At 40.9% G+C, this 16,113-nt stretch overlaps 1 protein-coding gene across 1 annotated transcript; it reads right to left on the bottom strand.

Annotated features, from left to right (window-relative positions):
- Nucleotides 1-717: 717 nt before the first annotated feature.
- On the bottom strand, nt 718-15,842 carry itih6 (inter-alpha-trypsin inhibitor heavy chain family member 6). The gene is made up of 17 exons (XM_077722924.1): nt 15,685-15,842; nt 14,490-14,525; nt 13,536-13,690; nt 10,038-10,148; nt 8,920-9,173; nt 8,698-8,855; nt 8,517-8,633; nt 7,331-7,502; nt 5,219-6,304; nt 4,488-4,520; nt 3,922-3,984; nt 3,042-3,101; nt 2,929-2,958; nt 2,797-2,838; nt 2,570-2,683; nt 1,587-1,955; nt 718-995 (listed from the first exon to the last, which is right to left on the bottom strand). Exons 1-17 carry the CDS (start codon nt 15,790-15,792, stop codon nt 769-771), a joined length of 3,135 nt encoding a protein of 1,044 aa, XP_077579050.1. The 5' UTR covers nt 15,793-15,842; the 3' UTR covers nt 718-768.
- Between the last annotated feature and the right edge of the window lie 271 nt (nt 15,843-16,113).

Genomic DNA, 16,113 nt, shown 5'->3' with positions numbered 1-16,113 from the left:
GTACTTGTCGGTCACTTTTTATAATAAGACAATTGTGGGTCACTTCCTGTTTGTCTTAGGGCAATTGTGGATCACTTTCTGTTTGTTTTAGGGTAATTCTGGGTAACTTCCTGTTCATTTTAGGGTAATTGCAGGTCAATTTTCAGATTAGGACAATTGTTGGACGCTTCCTCTTTGTTTTAGGACAAATGTGGGTAACTTCCTGTTAATTTTAGGTTAATTGTGGGTCACTTCCTGTTTGTTTTAGGGCAATTGTGGGTAACTCCCTGTCAATTTTAGGGCAGGTGTGGGTAACTTCCTGTTTATTTTAGGGCAAGTGCGGCTTCACTTGCTGTTTATTTTAGGTCAAGTGCGGGTAACTTCCTGTTCGTTTTAGGGCAAGTGCAGGGTAACTTCCTGTTCATTTTTGGGCAATTGCAGGTCACTTCCTGATCATTTTTGCACAAGTGCGGGTAATTTCCTGTTTGTTTTAGGTCAAGTGCGGGTAACTTCCTGTTTGTTTTAGGTCAAGTGTGGGTAACTTCCTGTTCATTTTAGGACAAGTACAGATCAATACCGGGTTGGTTTAGGGCATTTTAACATCACTTCCTGTTCATTTTTGGGCAATTACGCATCACTTCCTGTTCATTTTTGGGCAATTGAACATCACTTCCTGTTCATTTTGTTTCTTCAATAGCGCCCGATGCTAAATGCTGTCATTTATAAGCCTAAAAGACATTTATAAACAGCAATATTGGCCTTTATTGACATTTATTTCCACCGCGGCGTCTAATGGCGCCGAACCACGTAGCTGGCGTACGGCCTGCCGAGTAGCCGCTCAATCTCCGACTTGGGCACCGCCCAGCACTTGTCTACGTGTCGCCTTAGCGCGCTATCCTTTAGCATCTTGTCCTGTAAGGTGACCGGCATCAGCTGGGCACCCCGTCTCAGGACCCCCCGTCCCGCCATTCCGTCTTTGGTCGGCGCTACGCTCAAAGCGGCGTGCTGGAATTGTCCTGTAGGGGGAAACATGGTGTTATAGGGTTGAGGGTTCAATCCCAGGTTGGTCTTCCATGTCCCCCAAAAACATGCATGCTAGGCTAGCTGGTTGAAACACTCTAATTTGGCTAATGCTAGCTATGATTAGCTGGGATAGGCTCCGGAAACCCCCGGTTTCCTAAAATCATGCATGCTAAGCTAATTGTATGCTAATTTTACCCTAGCGACCAGTGATTGGCTGTTATCTTGGGGGCTGTGATTGGCTGGCTACCAATTCATAGTGTTTCCTGCCTGTTACCAGTAGTTGACTGGGATCGTCTCCAGCACCCCCGCGAAGCTTGTGAGATAAGCAATTCAGAAAATGAACTAATAAATTGTGGCGACTGAATGGTTAGCACGTGTGCCTCCGATTGGCTGGCCACCGTAGTCGGCTGGGATTGGCTCCGGCACCCCCTGCGAACCTTGTGAGGATTTAAAGTCATTAATTTGTCCCTACATACCAATAATTAGTTGTCTATCTCCTTATGGCCTGCGATTGGCTGCCCACTGGAATTGGCTGGCTGGGATCGGCTCCAGCACCCCCCGCGAACCTTGTGAGGAAAATTTACCCAGCAGTCCCCGCGTGGAGGGTGACAAGCCCCGCCCACGGGTGATGTAGAAACCCAGGTGGTCCATCTGCAGGTAGCTGGGGTGCTTGTAGTGGTGGAAGAGAACCAGGAAGTGGACGTCCTCGGCCAGCTGGATGCGGCACCCCCGCCGCTCTTCCACGCTGACTGTCACGCCCCCTCTGGTGATCGAGGCGCTGCGGTCTAGGCGGAGGCGGTCTCGTCCCTCCCCCTTGACAGACACGTGGTCCAGGGACACGGCGATCTCGACGCGGCCTGACGTCACGCTCAGCCAGTCGAAGTACGTCCGCGAGCTGTTTTCGTGGCCGCGTTTGGACGGGGCGCCCGTCAAGTGACCCTCCACCGTCACTCCTGGGGGGTTATAAAAGGGGGCGTGGTCGTAGTCAAACTTAATTTTAACACTATATATATATAAGTATATATATATTTTTTGTTTTATTTCAACAATCACGATATAGCTAGCAACACTTTGCGAGCAGTATAGAGGAATTATATTGACAAAACAGCACAAATGGGGTGCTGGAGCCTATCCCAGCCAATAACGGACACCAGGCGGGGGACACTCTGACAGGAAGTATCCTAAATTCGAAGAGAAGTTACCCAAAATGGACAGGAAGTGGCCAAAAATGTACAGGAAGTGGCTAAAATGGACAGGAAGTGGCCCAAAATTGGCAGGAAGTGGCCCAAAATTGATAGGAAGTGGCCCAACATTGACTGGACGTAACCCAAAATTGACGAGGAGTGGCCCAAAATGGACAGGAAAATACCCAAAATGGACAGGAAGTTACCCAAAGTTGACAGGAAGGTACCCAAAGTTGACAGGAAGTGGCCCAAAATTGATAGAAATTGGCCCAAAATTGACAGGAAGTCCGTAGAAGAAAATTATGTTCACTTGACAGCTATTAGCGCCATTCAAAGCAACCGATTTCTGATTGGAAGACAAAAAGAGGGCGTGACCAACCAACCTCTCTGCGGGTCGTCCACCAGCCTCAGCACGTCATTGGCTCGTCCGTTGACGGTAAAACACAAGTTCTGTTTTTGCTTGGGTAATTGGAGGACAAAATGCGGGTCTCCATCAGCTGGGGGAAAAAAAAGAACGTTGACATTTATTTGGCGACACCTGGCGGACCAAAACAAATTGCCCCAAAACAGACCAATCCCCAGAACCCAAATAATAGAGAATGATCATCACCTGATGAGGAGAAATGTTCGGCACTCAGCCCAGTGGGAGGTTCTAAAAAAAACGACTACAATCATACCTCTACTTACAAATACTACAGTTGTACATAGACTTAAACGCCATAAAGAATTAAAAATGGCCTACCAAACGATTCCGTGTCGGCGGCGTTCACCCCTAAAATGGTGGGAAAAAAGACAAAGTGGATTTGAAGTGGACCAAGCGCTACATCGTTAGCATCGTTAGCGCCGTTAGCTTACACGCGTCGCGGTTGAGATTTTCGTCGGCATCGTCGTCGTACTCGTACGTCACGTCGTAATCTGGAGAAGGAAATCGTTTATTACGTTTTTTTATGATTGGTTCTATTATGGTTCTGAAAATATGAAAATATGAAAATATGGAAATATGGAAATATGGAAATATGAAAATATGAAAATATGAAAATATGGAAATATGGAAATATGGAAATATGGAAATATGGAAATATGAAAATATGAAAATATGAAAATATGAAAATATGAAAATATGAAAATATGAAAATATGAAAATATGAAAATATGAAAATATGGAAATATGGAAATATGGAAATATGGAAATATGGGAATATGGGAATATGGAAATATGGAAATATGGAAATATGAAAATATGAAAATGTGAAAATGTGGAAATGTGGAAATGTGGAAATGTGAAAATGTGAAAATGTGAAAATGTGAAAATGTGAAAATGTGGAAATGTGGAAATGTGGAAATGTGGAAATGTGGAAATATGAAAATATGAAATGATGAAAATATGAAATGATGAAAATATGAAATGATGAAAATATGAAATGATGAAAATATGAAATGATGAAATGATGAAATGATGAAATGATGAAATGATGAAATGATGAAATGATGAAATGATGAAATGATGAAATGATGAAATGATGAAATGATGAAATGATGAAATGATGAAATGATGAAATGATGAAATGATGAAATGATGAAATGATGAAATGATGAAATGATGAAATGATGAAATGATGAAATGATGAAATGATGAAATGATGAAATGATGAAATGATGAAATGATGAATATATGAAAACATTAATATATGAACATATGAACCTATGAACATATGAAAATATGGATCCAACTTACCTTTGGCGGCATCCAAATCTGTTGAATAAAAAACACCCGCAGTCGTTAAGTTTTGAAACTTTTTTTTAAACATTCATTTGAATGAAAAAGTGTTTCAAAACTTTCGACCGCAGGGGTGCAAGAGACATTAAAATGAAAAATTATCCCGACAAAAATTAAGTGGGTTACAGGACTACCGCCATTGTATACAGTAATACCTTGACATACGAGTGCCCCTTGAAATTTAAGATACGAGTCAAATTCTGAGCAAATATTTACCTTGAGATATGAGTAAATTTCTCAGCAAATATTTACCCTGAGATGTGAGTAAAACTCTGAACTAGTGTTTACCTTGAGATACGAGTAAGATTCCGAGCAAATGTTTACCTTGAGATGTGAGTAAAATTTTGAGCAAATGTTTACCTTGAGATACGAGTAAGATTCCGCGCAAATATTTACCTTGAGATGCGAGTAAAACTCTGAGCAAGTGTTTACCTTGAGATACGAGTACGATTCTGAGCAAATATCTACCTTGAGATACGAGTAAAATTCAAAGCAAACCCTTGTGGAAAAAAATGGAAATTCACCTTTTCTCTGCATTTGAATGGAGGTAGAAACATCTAGTGAGGAGATACAAAGAAGAAGAAGGTTTAGTTGTCAAGCTAAAATGGGTAGCCTAGCGGCTAACAGTTAGCAAATCTGCGTCGCAGTTCTTAGATGGAAGGTTTAATCTCGTGGTTTTTGTGTGGGTTTTCTCTGGGTACTCCGGCTTCCTTCCACATGCTAGGCTAATCATATGCTAAATTGACTGGAGCATGTGTCTAATTGTGCCCTGCGATTGGTTGCCCTTAGTTGGTTGGGATGGACTCCAGCACCCCTTACGAATTTCACCCCTAGTGACCCAAAAATGCCCCAAAATCACCAGGAAGTGACCCAAAAATCCCCTCAAATAAACAGGAAGTGACCCAAAAAAATATCACAAAATCAACAAGAAAAATGATCCAAAAACTACCCTCAAATCAAGAGGAAGTGACTCAAAAATGCCCCCAACTCAACAGGAAGTGACTCGAAAACTACCCACAAATGAAGAGGATGTGACCATAAAATGTCCTAAAACCAACAGGAAGTGACCCAAAACATACCCCCCACTCAACAGGATATGACCCAAAAAATCCCCCCAAACCAACAGGAAGTGACCCAAAAACTACCCTCAATTCTACTGGAAGCGATCCAAAAAATACCCCAAAATCAACAAGAAGTGACCCAAAAATACCCCAAAAATCAATCGAAAATAAACTTAAACAGCAAATAAACTTACCCAGAAGTCCGGCCGCCTCCCACAATTTGGGCGCATCCGTCGCCCCAGGCATGGGCGCAAAAGTAGCGCTCACCAACTTAGCTAAAACCGGAAACGGCGCCGAACTAGGACTCGTCCTCCCGTCCACTTCCGACTCCGTGGTGGGTTTCGGGGCGGTACCCGCTACCACCGTTAGCATCGCACCTGGCGACGCTAAGGTTGGAAACAATCCCATTTTAGTAAAAGTGGGCGGAGACTCATGCTTTGTCTGGGTAAGCACTGGAGTCGGTCGAGGGTGGGCGGGGCTAGAGGTGGTTGTTTTAAGGGTTTTGGCAGTGGGGGGTTGGGTTTCCGGAGTCGGAACCGCTTCCACATCGGGCTTGACTACAACCAAAGAGGTCACGGGGGTGACGAAGTTATACTCCAGGGACAGTTTGGTGGCTTTAGTCTCCAAGACCTTCTGGATTTCGGGGTCCGCAGTTCCCAGTTTAGCCTGTAGAAGTTCCTTAATGGTGGAAAAGGCCCAAAGACGTCGTACGAACCCGAACATCCCCTCCGAAGGCCACGGGCAGTCCACCGACTGTTGGATTTGGACACGCCCCTCTAGCTTGAAGCGTTTCTGCCAGTCTGTGGCGGATAAAGACACCCGGAAGTCCCCAAGCTCCGCCTCCCGGAGTCGTCCGGCGATTACTAACTCAGAACCCCGGAAATAGTTGGGGAATAACGCCCGGGTGACGTCCAACGCCCGGCCGTCCAAGTAGCGCAACTGCACGTCGGCCAGTAGGGGGCTGGCCACTTCGTCGTAGAAGCCCTTGAGCTGCGAGGGGGCGTCGGCATCTTCGTAGACCATCCGGGCGGCGCCGCGGTTTTCTAAGGCCAAGCGGCGGAGGAGGGGGAAGTCGGCGTCGTCGCCGAAGGCCAAACCGAAGAGGGAAATGGAACCCAGGGCCTTTTTGGCGTTGCTGAGGATGGCCACGCCCCCTGTCACGCCGGCGGTGGCTTCGCCGTCTGTGAGGAAGATGAGGAGGGGGACGCGGGGGGAGTCGGAGGGGGGAGGCGGCTTGACTAGACGGGCGGCTGATAGGAGGGCGGCGTTGATGTTGGTCCCTGAGGGCGGAGGGGAACCAATCAGGGGGCTGGAAAATGATATGCTGACAAATAGGACCGTATTGTGCTTGTTTATGTTGGTTATTTACTGATATATTATCTTGAAATACTTCATTTATAACTCTACTTACGAAAGTTTCGAGTTACAAATAAAGTTGGTAGGTAAAAATACGACCGGAAAAATATTTATCATTATTTAAAGATTTGTTTTTAAAAAAAATTCTTATTATTTGTTGATTTTTAAACATTAAAAAATATTTATTATTATTTGTTGATTTTTAAACATTTAAAAAATATTTATTATTATTTGTTGATTTTTAAACATTTAAAAAATGTTTATTATTATTTGTTGATTTAAAAAGGATATTTATTATTATTTGTTGATTTAAAAATATATATTTATTATTATTTGTTGAGTTTTTAAATTATGTATTAATTTTTGTTTATTTCTAAAAATTATTTAGTATTTTTTTAGAATTTTCAAAATTATTTAATTTTTTTTCTAGATTATTAAAAAATATGTACTATTATTGGTTGAGTTTTTAAATTATGTATTATTTTTTGTTTATTTTTAACAATTATTTAGCATTATTTTAGGATTTTTAAAATTATTTAGCATTATTTGTAGATTTTTAAAATGATTTAGAATTGTTTGTAGATTATTAAAAAATATCTATTATTATTTGTTGATTTTTAAAATGTATTTATTACTATTTGTTATTTTTTTACAAATATTTTTATTATTTGTTTATTTTTTAAATGTATTCATTATTATATGTTGACTTTTAAAAAATATATATTATTATTTGTTCATTTATTTAAAATTATTCATTATTATTTGTTGATTTAAAAAAATATTTATTATTATTAAGTCTCATACTTTTAAAATGACTGTAAAAGCATTCTATACACTGTGACTGCACTTCCCCTCCCGTCCACTAAATGGCAGCACGCGTCATGCTGTTACTTAAGATAATGATCTGACCTGCCAATTTTTTTTTTAAATACCCAAATCCGGATACTCACATCCCTGAGCGACGATCTTCTTGACAAAATCTTTGGCTTCCTGAACGTTTCGTCGCGAGGCCGGGACCGTGCGTCCTTTCTTCCAAACGTCCACCTTGTCGGAGAAAGTCACGATGTTGAAGTGGTCTCCTTCCCTCAGCTCACCCAGGATGGTGTTCATGGCCTGCTTGGTCTGCCCACAAAATAAAGGAGCCAAAAATACCCTCAAATCAACAGGAAGTGACCCAAAAAATTCTCAAAATAAACAGGAAGTGACCCAGGAATGAATGCCCTAAAATTAACATGAAGTGATCACAAAGTACCCCCAAATTAACAGGACATTGCCCAAAAAATCTAGCCAAATAAACAGGAAGTAGCCCAAAAATGCCCAAAGATCAAGAAGGGACCCAAAAATTCCTAAAAAAAAAACAGGAAGTGACCCCAAAATACCCCCAAATCAACAAAAAATGGCCCAAAAATTCTTAAAAATCAACATAAAGTGGCCCAAAAATTCTTGAAAATCAACAGGAAATGGCCCAAAAATTCTTAAAAATCAACAGGAAGTCGCCCAAAGATCCCGGCAAATCAAAAGAAAGTGCCCCCCCCCCCAAATATCTAAAATCAACAGGAAGAGGCCCCAAAATTCCTCGAAATAAACAGGAAGTGACCCAAAAATGGCCCCAAATAAATAGGAAGCGCCCCCCAAAGAATCTTCAAATCAATAGGAAGTTACCCAAAAATATCCTAAAATCAACAGGAAATGACCCAAAAATGCCCCCAAATCAATGAATGCACCAAAAACAACAGGAAATGACGTAATAATGCTCCGAAATTAACAGTAAATGACAGCATAATTCCCCAAATCAACAGGAATTGACCCAAAAATGCCCCAAAATTAACAGGAAATGACAACATAATGCCCCAAAATCAACAGGAATTGACCTAAAAATGCCCCAAAAATAACAGGAAATGACAACATAATGCCCCAAAATCAACAGGAAGTGATGAGATAATGCCCCAAAATCCAAAATCAACAGGAAGTGACCCAAACATGCCCCAAAATCCAAAATCAACAGGAAGTGACCCGAAAATGCCCCAAAATCAACATGAAAGGACGACATAATGCCCCGAAATCAATAGGAAATGACAACATAATGCCCCAATATCAACAGAAAGTGACCCAAAAATGCCCCAAAATCCACAAGACCTGTTTGATTTTGGTGCCGATCATGGATCCGCTGACGTCGATGACGAAAACCACGTCCTTGGGGACCACGGGAAGTCCTCTGGGTGCAAAGTAATGCACAAAGTAGCCGTCAGAGACCTGACAAAAACAAAAGTCATGGCCCCGCCCATTCCGCCCATTCGGCTCCGCCCATTCCGCTCACCCGAACGTCTCCCATGGGGTCCGTCATGTTCACGTCGTACTGGACCACCAAGTCCCCGTTCAGGCCTTTGGGGGAGACGTGGACTTGCTCCTCCCACGTAGGACTGTAGCTCACCCGGGCGCAACCCGCGTTTTTCTCCACCCGGGTGGAGGCGGGAGCTATCAGGAAAAAAACTACATGAGTCGTCATTTGCTACTATGTAGCCCCGCCCCCAAATGAGACCTTGAGTGCGATTGGAGGACGGTAGTCCGCCGCCGCCCCCTAGTGGGAGGACCTGGAGGAAGCGGATTCCCGTGGGTTCGGCCAACGCCACTTCCACCGTCAGGTTTTGCACGGGTTGGCCGGCGCGCAGGGGTGCCGTGATTCGGTAGCGGCCCAGTCGGCGGTGGAGAAGCTCCTCGTAGGTCAGGGCGAAGGAGAGCCGAGCTCCCGGCGGGACGCTGACCGCCACGCGGAACTTCTCCGTCTCCCTCTCTCTGTTTGGGGGAGGGGGGACAACGCGGTCACGTACGGCTTTATTTCTGGCCTGGAAAGTTGACGCACTTGCCGTCCTTGATGGGGATTGGAATTTGAATTGAATTGGGAATTGAATTGGAATCGGAATTGGAATCGGAATTGGAATCGGAATTGGAATTGGAATCGGAACTGGAATCGGAATTGGAATCGGAATTGGAATCGGAATCGGAATTGGAATCGGAATTGGAATCGGAATTGGAATCGGAATTGGAATCGGAATTGGAATCGGAATTGGACCGGAATTGAATTGGATATGATTGCTAATTGAATTGGAACTAATTGAATTGGAATTGAAACTGAATTGGAATCAGAATTGGAATCGGAATTGGAATGGAATCAGAATTGAATTGAAATGGAATTGAAATGGAATTGAAATTGGATATGATTTGGGAATAGCAATGGCAATTGAAATTAATTTGAAAATAATTTAAAATTGGAATTGAATTGATTTTTGATTTGAAATCGAATTTGAATTTGAATTGGAATCAAATCGGAATTTGAATTGAATTGGAATCAAATTTAAATGGATTTAAAAGTGGAATTGAATTGATATTGATTTGAAATTGAATTATAATCTAATTGGAATTGAATCGGAATTGAATTGGATTGGAATTAAATTAGGAAATGAATTGAGAATGAATTTGAAATTGGATTGGATTTTAAATTGGGATTGGATTGAGATTGAATTGGAATTTGAATTGAATTGACTGCAACATAATAGTAAGTCTATTTGGACTGAATATTGGTTAGTTGGCCCCTCCCACTGAAAATGGATGTCGATCGGAAACAATGGCACAGTCCCCAAAATTGGGAGCGGAACTCACTTAGTAGCTACGAGTCCCGCCGCCTTTCCTTGCTTCTTCGCCGCCTCGTAGATTTTCCTGGCCGCCGCCCGTTCCTTCACCTGGGCGTCGTACACCTTGCCGTTGGCCACGCTGAAGGGGAGGAGCAAAGTCGTGGTAGCTAATTGTATGACAATTATATGCTAAGATAATTATATGCTAAGCTAATTGTATGCTAAGCTAATTGTATGCTAAATCGTCCCTATCTTTGATTGGTTGTTGCCGTCACCGTGACCGCAATTGTGGGATGGGCGTAGTTTTTCCAGGTTGTGTCGGATTCCCACGTGGAATTCCAGAAACACCCATAAAAAAGTGGAAAAGTGGGGCACGCAAAACACAGCATCCTTGTTTCGAGCCAACGGCGCCGTTCACGGAGGAGGCGGCGGCGTGGCGGGAAAATAAGGGCAAAGAAAGGTTCCCCTTGTGCGGGTGTTTGGGCGTCGACACCCCCAAAAAATCCCCTTTGCACAGCACTTGATCCAAATTACACAGCGGACTTCCTTATTTGTGGCTTGAGGTCACGCTACCAAGGTGCATGATGGGACATTTTATCACTATTTGTTTTCCATTCCCATCAATTAAGCCAATGAGACAAGGTTACCGGTATATGTATATTATGCTTACTTTTGTGTACTAGTACAACAAGTATGTGCACTGTTGTGTACTAGTACTACAAGTATGTGTACCTTTGTTTGCTAGTACTACAACTATGTGTACTTTTGTTTGCTATTACTACAACTATCTGTACTTTTGTGTACTAGTAGTACAAGTATGTGTACTTTTGTGTACTCGTGCTAGAAGTATTTGTACTTTTGTGCACTAGTACTACTTGTATGTGTACTAGTACTACATGTATGTGTACTAGTACTACACATATGTGTACTTTTGTGTACTAGTACTATAAGTATGTGTACTTTTGTGTACTCATACTAAAAATATGTGCACTTTTGTGTACTAGTATGACTAGTATGTGTACTTTTGTGTACTTGTACTACTAGTATGTGTACTTGTGGTAACTAGTACAAAGAAGTATGTGTACAAGTACTACAGGTATGTGTACTTTTGTGTATTAGTAGTACAAGTATTTGTACCTTTGTGTATTAGTAGTACAAGTATTTGTACTTTTGTGTAGTAGTAATACAAGAATTAGTACTTTTGTGTACTAGTACTACAAGTGTACTCTACATCTACACATGTAATAAAAGTACATAAGTGTGCGTATTTGTACTAAAAGTACACACATCTGCATGTACTCTGATGAAACGTACACATACTTGCAAATACTAAAAGTACAAACATGCGTATATTCATACAAAAATTACACGTGTGTACTAAAAGTACACATAGTTGCACGTACTTGTCCTAAAAGTACACACAGGTGTATGTACTCGTATGAAAAGTACACATACTTGCACGTACTTGTACTAAAACTACACACAGTTGCATATACTCATACAGAAACTACATGTACTTGTGCTAAAAGTACACATAGTTGCATGTACTTGTACTAAAAGTATGCGGAATTGCGTATACTTTCTCTAAAAGTACACATACTTGCAACTGTTGTCCTTTAAGCATTTACACCCGCAAAATATCCCCAAAAATAGCATTTTCTTGTTTCTAGGTAGAAATGTTGCCTTTTTAAAACCAGCCATTCTGATTGGCCATTGCTATCCATTTATCTGGAAGCCCAAAGATGAACCAATCAGATGCCGGTATCATTTTAAGCAACCCTTCTTGCGCTTTCAAGGTAAAAAATGTGGGAGAAAAGTCAACACAAATATCCGCGGGTGTAAAATTGTCACGAGAGGGCACAAAAGCGGCTAAGTTCCGTCGACAAAAATGGCGGGGAAAGTCGGCATTGCACAACATGAATAGCGGCCAAAAAAAAAGGGGGCGGTCCCAAATAGCGTGTGCCATTTGGCCGTGTGCCACTGTCAACGGACCGGGAAGCGGCGTTGGGCAAACTGCTACCCGCGTATGAACTTTATGGCTTTCGGGCGGGTTAGTACAAAGGTGGCATTGATTCGGGATGGGCTTCCTCACCCTCAAAGCGGCTAGCGTAGCGCCGCCGTGTCTGCCGCCGTCGGTTCGTTTTATATTTAGCGCTTTTTCAAAAATCACTGCGTGGTGTATGTGCGGGTGTGTGGGTATGTTTGTGGATTAACTCATTTTTGGGGAAACTAGTCAAATGTTATGATTGGATAAGACATTTTTGTGTATATCATGTTGAAAGTATTGATAAAATGGATTTAAATGGTGGTTTGGTGGATTAGTGGATATTGTGACGGGCTCGCAGTTTTGGGATCGAGGGTTCGATTCCAAGTCCGGACGGTTTTTGGGGAGTCCAAACTCTTTTTTTTGGAGATTTTGCATGTTCTTCTAGGGTTTTTTTCCGGGTATTCCACTTTCCTCTCGCATACCCAAAACATGAATGCTAAGCTAAGCTAATTGTATGTTGCATGCTAAGCTAAGCTAATTGTATGCTAAATTTGTTCGTACTAGCTATGAATGATTGGTTGTCTGTCTCCTTTTGACCTGCGATTGACTGGCTACTAATTCATAGTTAGCTGGGATGGGCTCCAGCACCCTCTGCGGACCTTGTGAAGACATTTATTTCTGAAATTGTAGTATTTATTATTTAGTAAACATGTTTGCAGAACATATGGCCTCGATATCTACATTCATTTTCTAAACCGCTTATCCTCACAAGGATTGCAAGGGGTGCCGGAGCCAATCCCAGTCAACCCCGAGCAAAAGGCTGGGAACACCCTGAATCGGTGGCCAGCCAATCACAAGGCACAAGAAGACAAACAACCTAATGACTTCTAGCTAGGGACAATTAAGCATCCAATTAGCCTAGCATGAATTTATTAGCATCTAATTAGCCTATCATGAATGTAGTACGTTCCAATTAGCCAGGCAACAATGTATTAGCATCTAATTCACCTAGAATGAATGTATTAGCATCTAATTAGCCTAGCAAGAATGTACTAGCATCCAATTAGCCTAACATGAATGTATTAGCATCTCATTAGCCTAGAATAAATGTATTACCATCTAATTAGCCTAGTATGCATTTATTAGCATTGAATTAGCCTAGCATGAATGTATTAGCATCTAATTCGGCTGTATTAGCATATTTTTTTCATATTAAGAATTTTGTATTTAAGCTCGTTTAACGAATAAAAATGTGGAAAATAGGATAGGCTAATTGGATGCTAATACATTCACAATACACAATAGCACTCAAAATATCTTTGAAACAGCTCCCTCTTTCGTCCAAGTAGGCTTACAACATGCCAGGCCACCTCTGCTGTTTACTAGTGGACACGAATGGAAGTGAAGCCACCGACTGTTTATTTCCACCCAAAATACGCGTATAAAAAAACCTTTTGAATCAAAATACATAACACGTGACCCATTATTATTATTTACATAATATATATATATTTTTAAATAATAAAAATGAGGACGTACATGGAAAAGTTGGAGATAAACGCCGAAGATGGCAGGTCCACCTCAAAGGCGGCCTCCTTGATGACCCCCATCTGGTTCCACACGGTACTGCGGACCTCCGTGACCACGTAACGGGACGTCACGGAACACTTGACGTGGTAGTCGGTCACCTTTAACTGGACACAAAATTGTCAGAAGGGGTGCTGGAGCCATTCCCAGCCAACCATGGCTCAAGGTGCCATGAAATACTCGAAAGAGTGACCCATTTTTTACGCAAATCCATCCCACAAAACCTCAAAAACAGCCTAATAATTAAATTAAATGATGCCTTTGGCCCCGCCCACAAAAACTTAAAAGCAAATAAGTCACACCTGGAAACGCACTGCCAATTTTTAGCATTGCTAGCATTTTAAGCTAATGTTTTCTCTAGTGTTGTTACTGTGTGATTTCCAAGATACCTTTAGCCCCGCCCACAAAAACTTCAAAGAGACGATGTGACACCTGTAAACGCACTGCCGATTTTTAGCATTGCTAGCATGCTAAGCTAATGTTTTCTCTTGTGTTATTGCCGTGTGATTGCCACGATGCCTTTAGCCCCGCCCACAAAAGCTTCAAAGCGATGATGTCACACCTGTAACGTATTGCCGATTTTTTTGTGTTCGCTAGCATGCTAAGCTAATCTTTTCTCTTGTGTTGTTTCTGTGTGATTTCAAAGATGTCTTTAGCCCCACCCACAAAAACTTCAAATCGATGATGTCACACCTATAACGTATTGCCAATTTTTTACAATTTGCTAGCATGCTAAGCTAATGTTTTCTCTTCTGTTATTCCTGTGTGATTATCAAGATGCCTCTGGCCCCGCCCACAAAAACTTCAAAGCGATTACGTCACAGCTTGAATAAATTACCTATTTTTTAGCTTTTGTTAGCATGCTAAGCTAATGTTCGGCACCCCCGTTTTAGAGGACGGACTCACCGTTGGTCTGGTTGTCTTCGTCTGGCGTTTTTCTCTCTGCAAAAAAGAAAAAAATCATTAAAACGGAGACAACAAATTATGTGGGTTCCGACTTGTGTGGACTCCGCCCCTTTCACAAATGGCGGGGCAAATGAATGGTCGCAGTGTAGTCCATCAGTGCCAGCTCCAAAAATTCGCCCCGTGCACAAAACATGGCTGTGTCAACACGGCTATTTCGCGTAAGCGGCTTTTAAGCGGAGAAACCAGTGGTTAGTGGATAGTGTGTCGGGCTTGCAGTTCTGGGGTCGAGGGCTCGAATTCCGGGTGGGTCCTCATTGTTTGGAATTTGCGTGTTTGCCCTGGGCTTGCATGGATTTTCTCTGGGTACTCCCACGATTTGAAAAATATGCAATGCTAGGCTAATGATATGCTAATGATATGTCCCTGGCCATGACTATGATTGGTTGTTTGTCTCATTGGGTCATTGGCATGTGTGGACTTTATATTATGTTATATATATTTATTTATTTAATTTTATTTTAACGATTTAATATTTTGTAATTTATCTATTCCTTTTTAAAATATTATTATTTTATTTGTTTTATTGTTTATTTATGTATCCATTTTATGGTTTATTTATTTATCAATTTTACTTGTTTTATTTATTATTCAGCAACAAGCTTATTTATTTATGTATTTATTTATATATTGCCTATTATTTTAATTTAATGATTAAATTTGTTTTAAATGTATTTATTTATTCATTCCTCAATTATTATTATTTTATTTATTCAATTATTATTATTTTATTTATTCAATTATTATTATATTATTTATTCAATTATTATTATTTTATTTATTCAATTATCATTATTTTATTCAAATATTATTATTTTATTTATTCAATTATTTATTAATTAAAAAAAATATTATTCATATATTTAATTATTTCTATTTTTATTTATTAGTTATTTATTTATTTTTATTTTTATTCAGCAATAATCTTACTTATTTCTTTATTTATTAACTTCATTATTACCCATCTATTTATGTCTTTCCCGGATCTAATCTAATCTAATGTAATCTAATCTAATCTTATTGTTATCACCAAATTAACCCACCCAATAAAACCCTAACCACCAAAAATGTACAAAAAAATGATAAAGACTTCAACCAATAAAAAGTCAACTATCTCATGAAAGTTGTTGTTACTCACCCTTGGCAGACTTTGATCTGATTGGCCGACGACGTTGTCATGCTGAGAAAATCCCTCATTGGCACAAAAGAAGAAAAGCAAAAAGCACTTGAAGTTCAAATGCATCATCCACCACCAAAAAAAACCCCGATTTTCAACGAGAAAAAGTTTCGTCGACCGACCCGCCTGGAATTTCAAATAACGACTACGAGGGGAAACGCGCTTGGTCGCTGGGGTCTGGCGGCCCATCCCCCTTCCTCAAATAGACCATTTAACTGGTGGAAACTGTATACAGTAGGGCTGGGAAAACTGCACTATATACGCTAACCATTAGCATTAGCTCACAATTATAGCTAGTGTATATTTATTCATTTTCTCAACTACTGATCCTAAAAAAAATGTTGCCGGGGGTGCTAGAGTCTCACTACGGGCACCAGGGTTGTGATACAC

Source organism: Stigmatopora nigra, chromosome 1, assembly GCF_051989575.1.
Source record: "Stigmatopora nigra isolate UIUO_SnigA chromosome 1, RoL_Snig_1.1, whole genome shotgun sequence".
NCBI lineage: Eukaryota > Metazoa > Chordata > Actinopteri > Syngnathiformes > Syngnathidae > Stigmatopora > Stigmatopora nigra.
This window is presented reverse-complemented; position numbering and strand designations above follow the sequence as displayed.

What these genes read in the sequence shown, in the direction of transcription:
- itih6 (XM_077722924.1), bottom strand. Translation starts at nt 15,792, where the DNA reads ATGATGCATTTGAACTTCAAGTGCTTTTTGCTTTTCTTCTTTTGTGCC. An exon ending in GCGGGACTCGTAGCTACTAA is followed by an intron (nt 9,174 to 10,037) that starts GTGAGTTCCGCT and finishes TCCCCCAAACAG; the next exon opens with AGAGAGGGAGACGGAGAAGT. An exon ending in CGCCGACACGGAATCGTTTG is followed by an intron (nt 2,839 to 2,928) that starts GTAGGCCATTTT and finishes CGTTTTTTTTAG; the next exon opens with AACCTCCCACTGGGCTGAGT.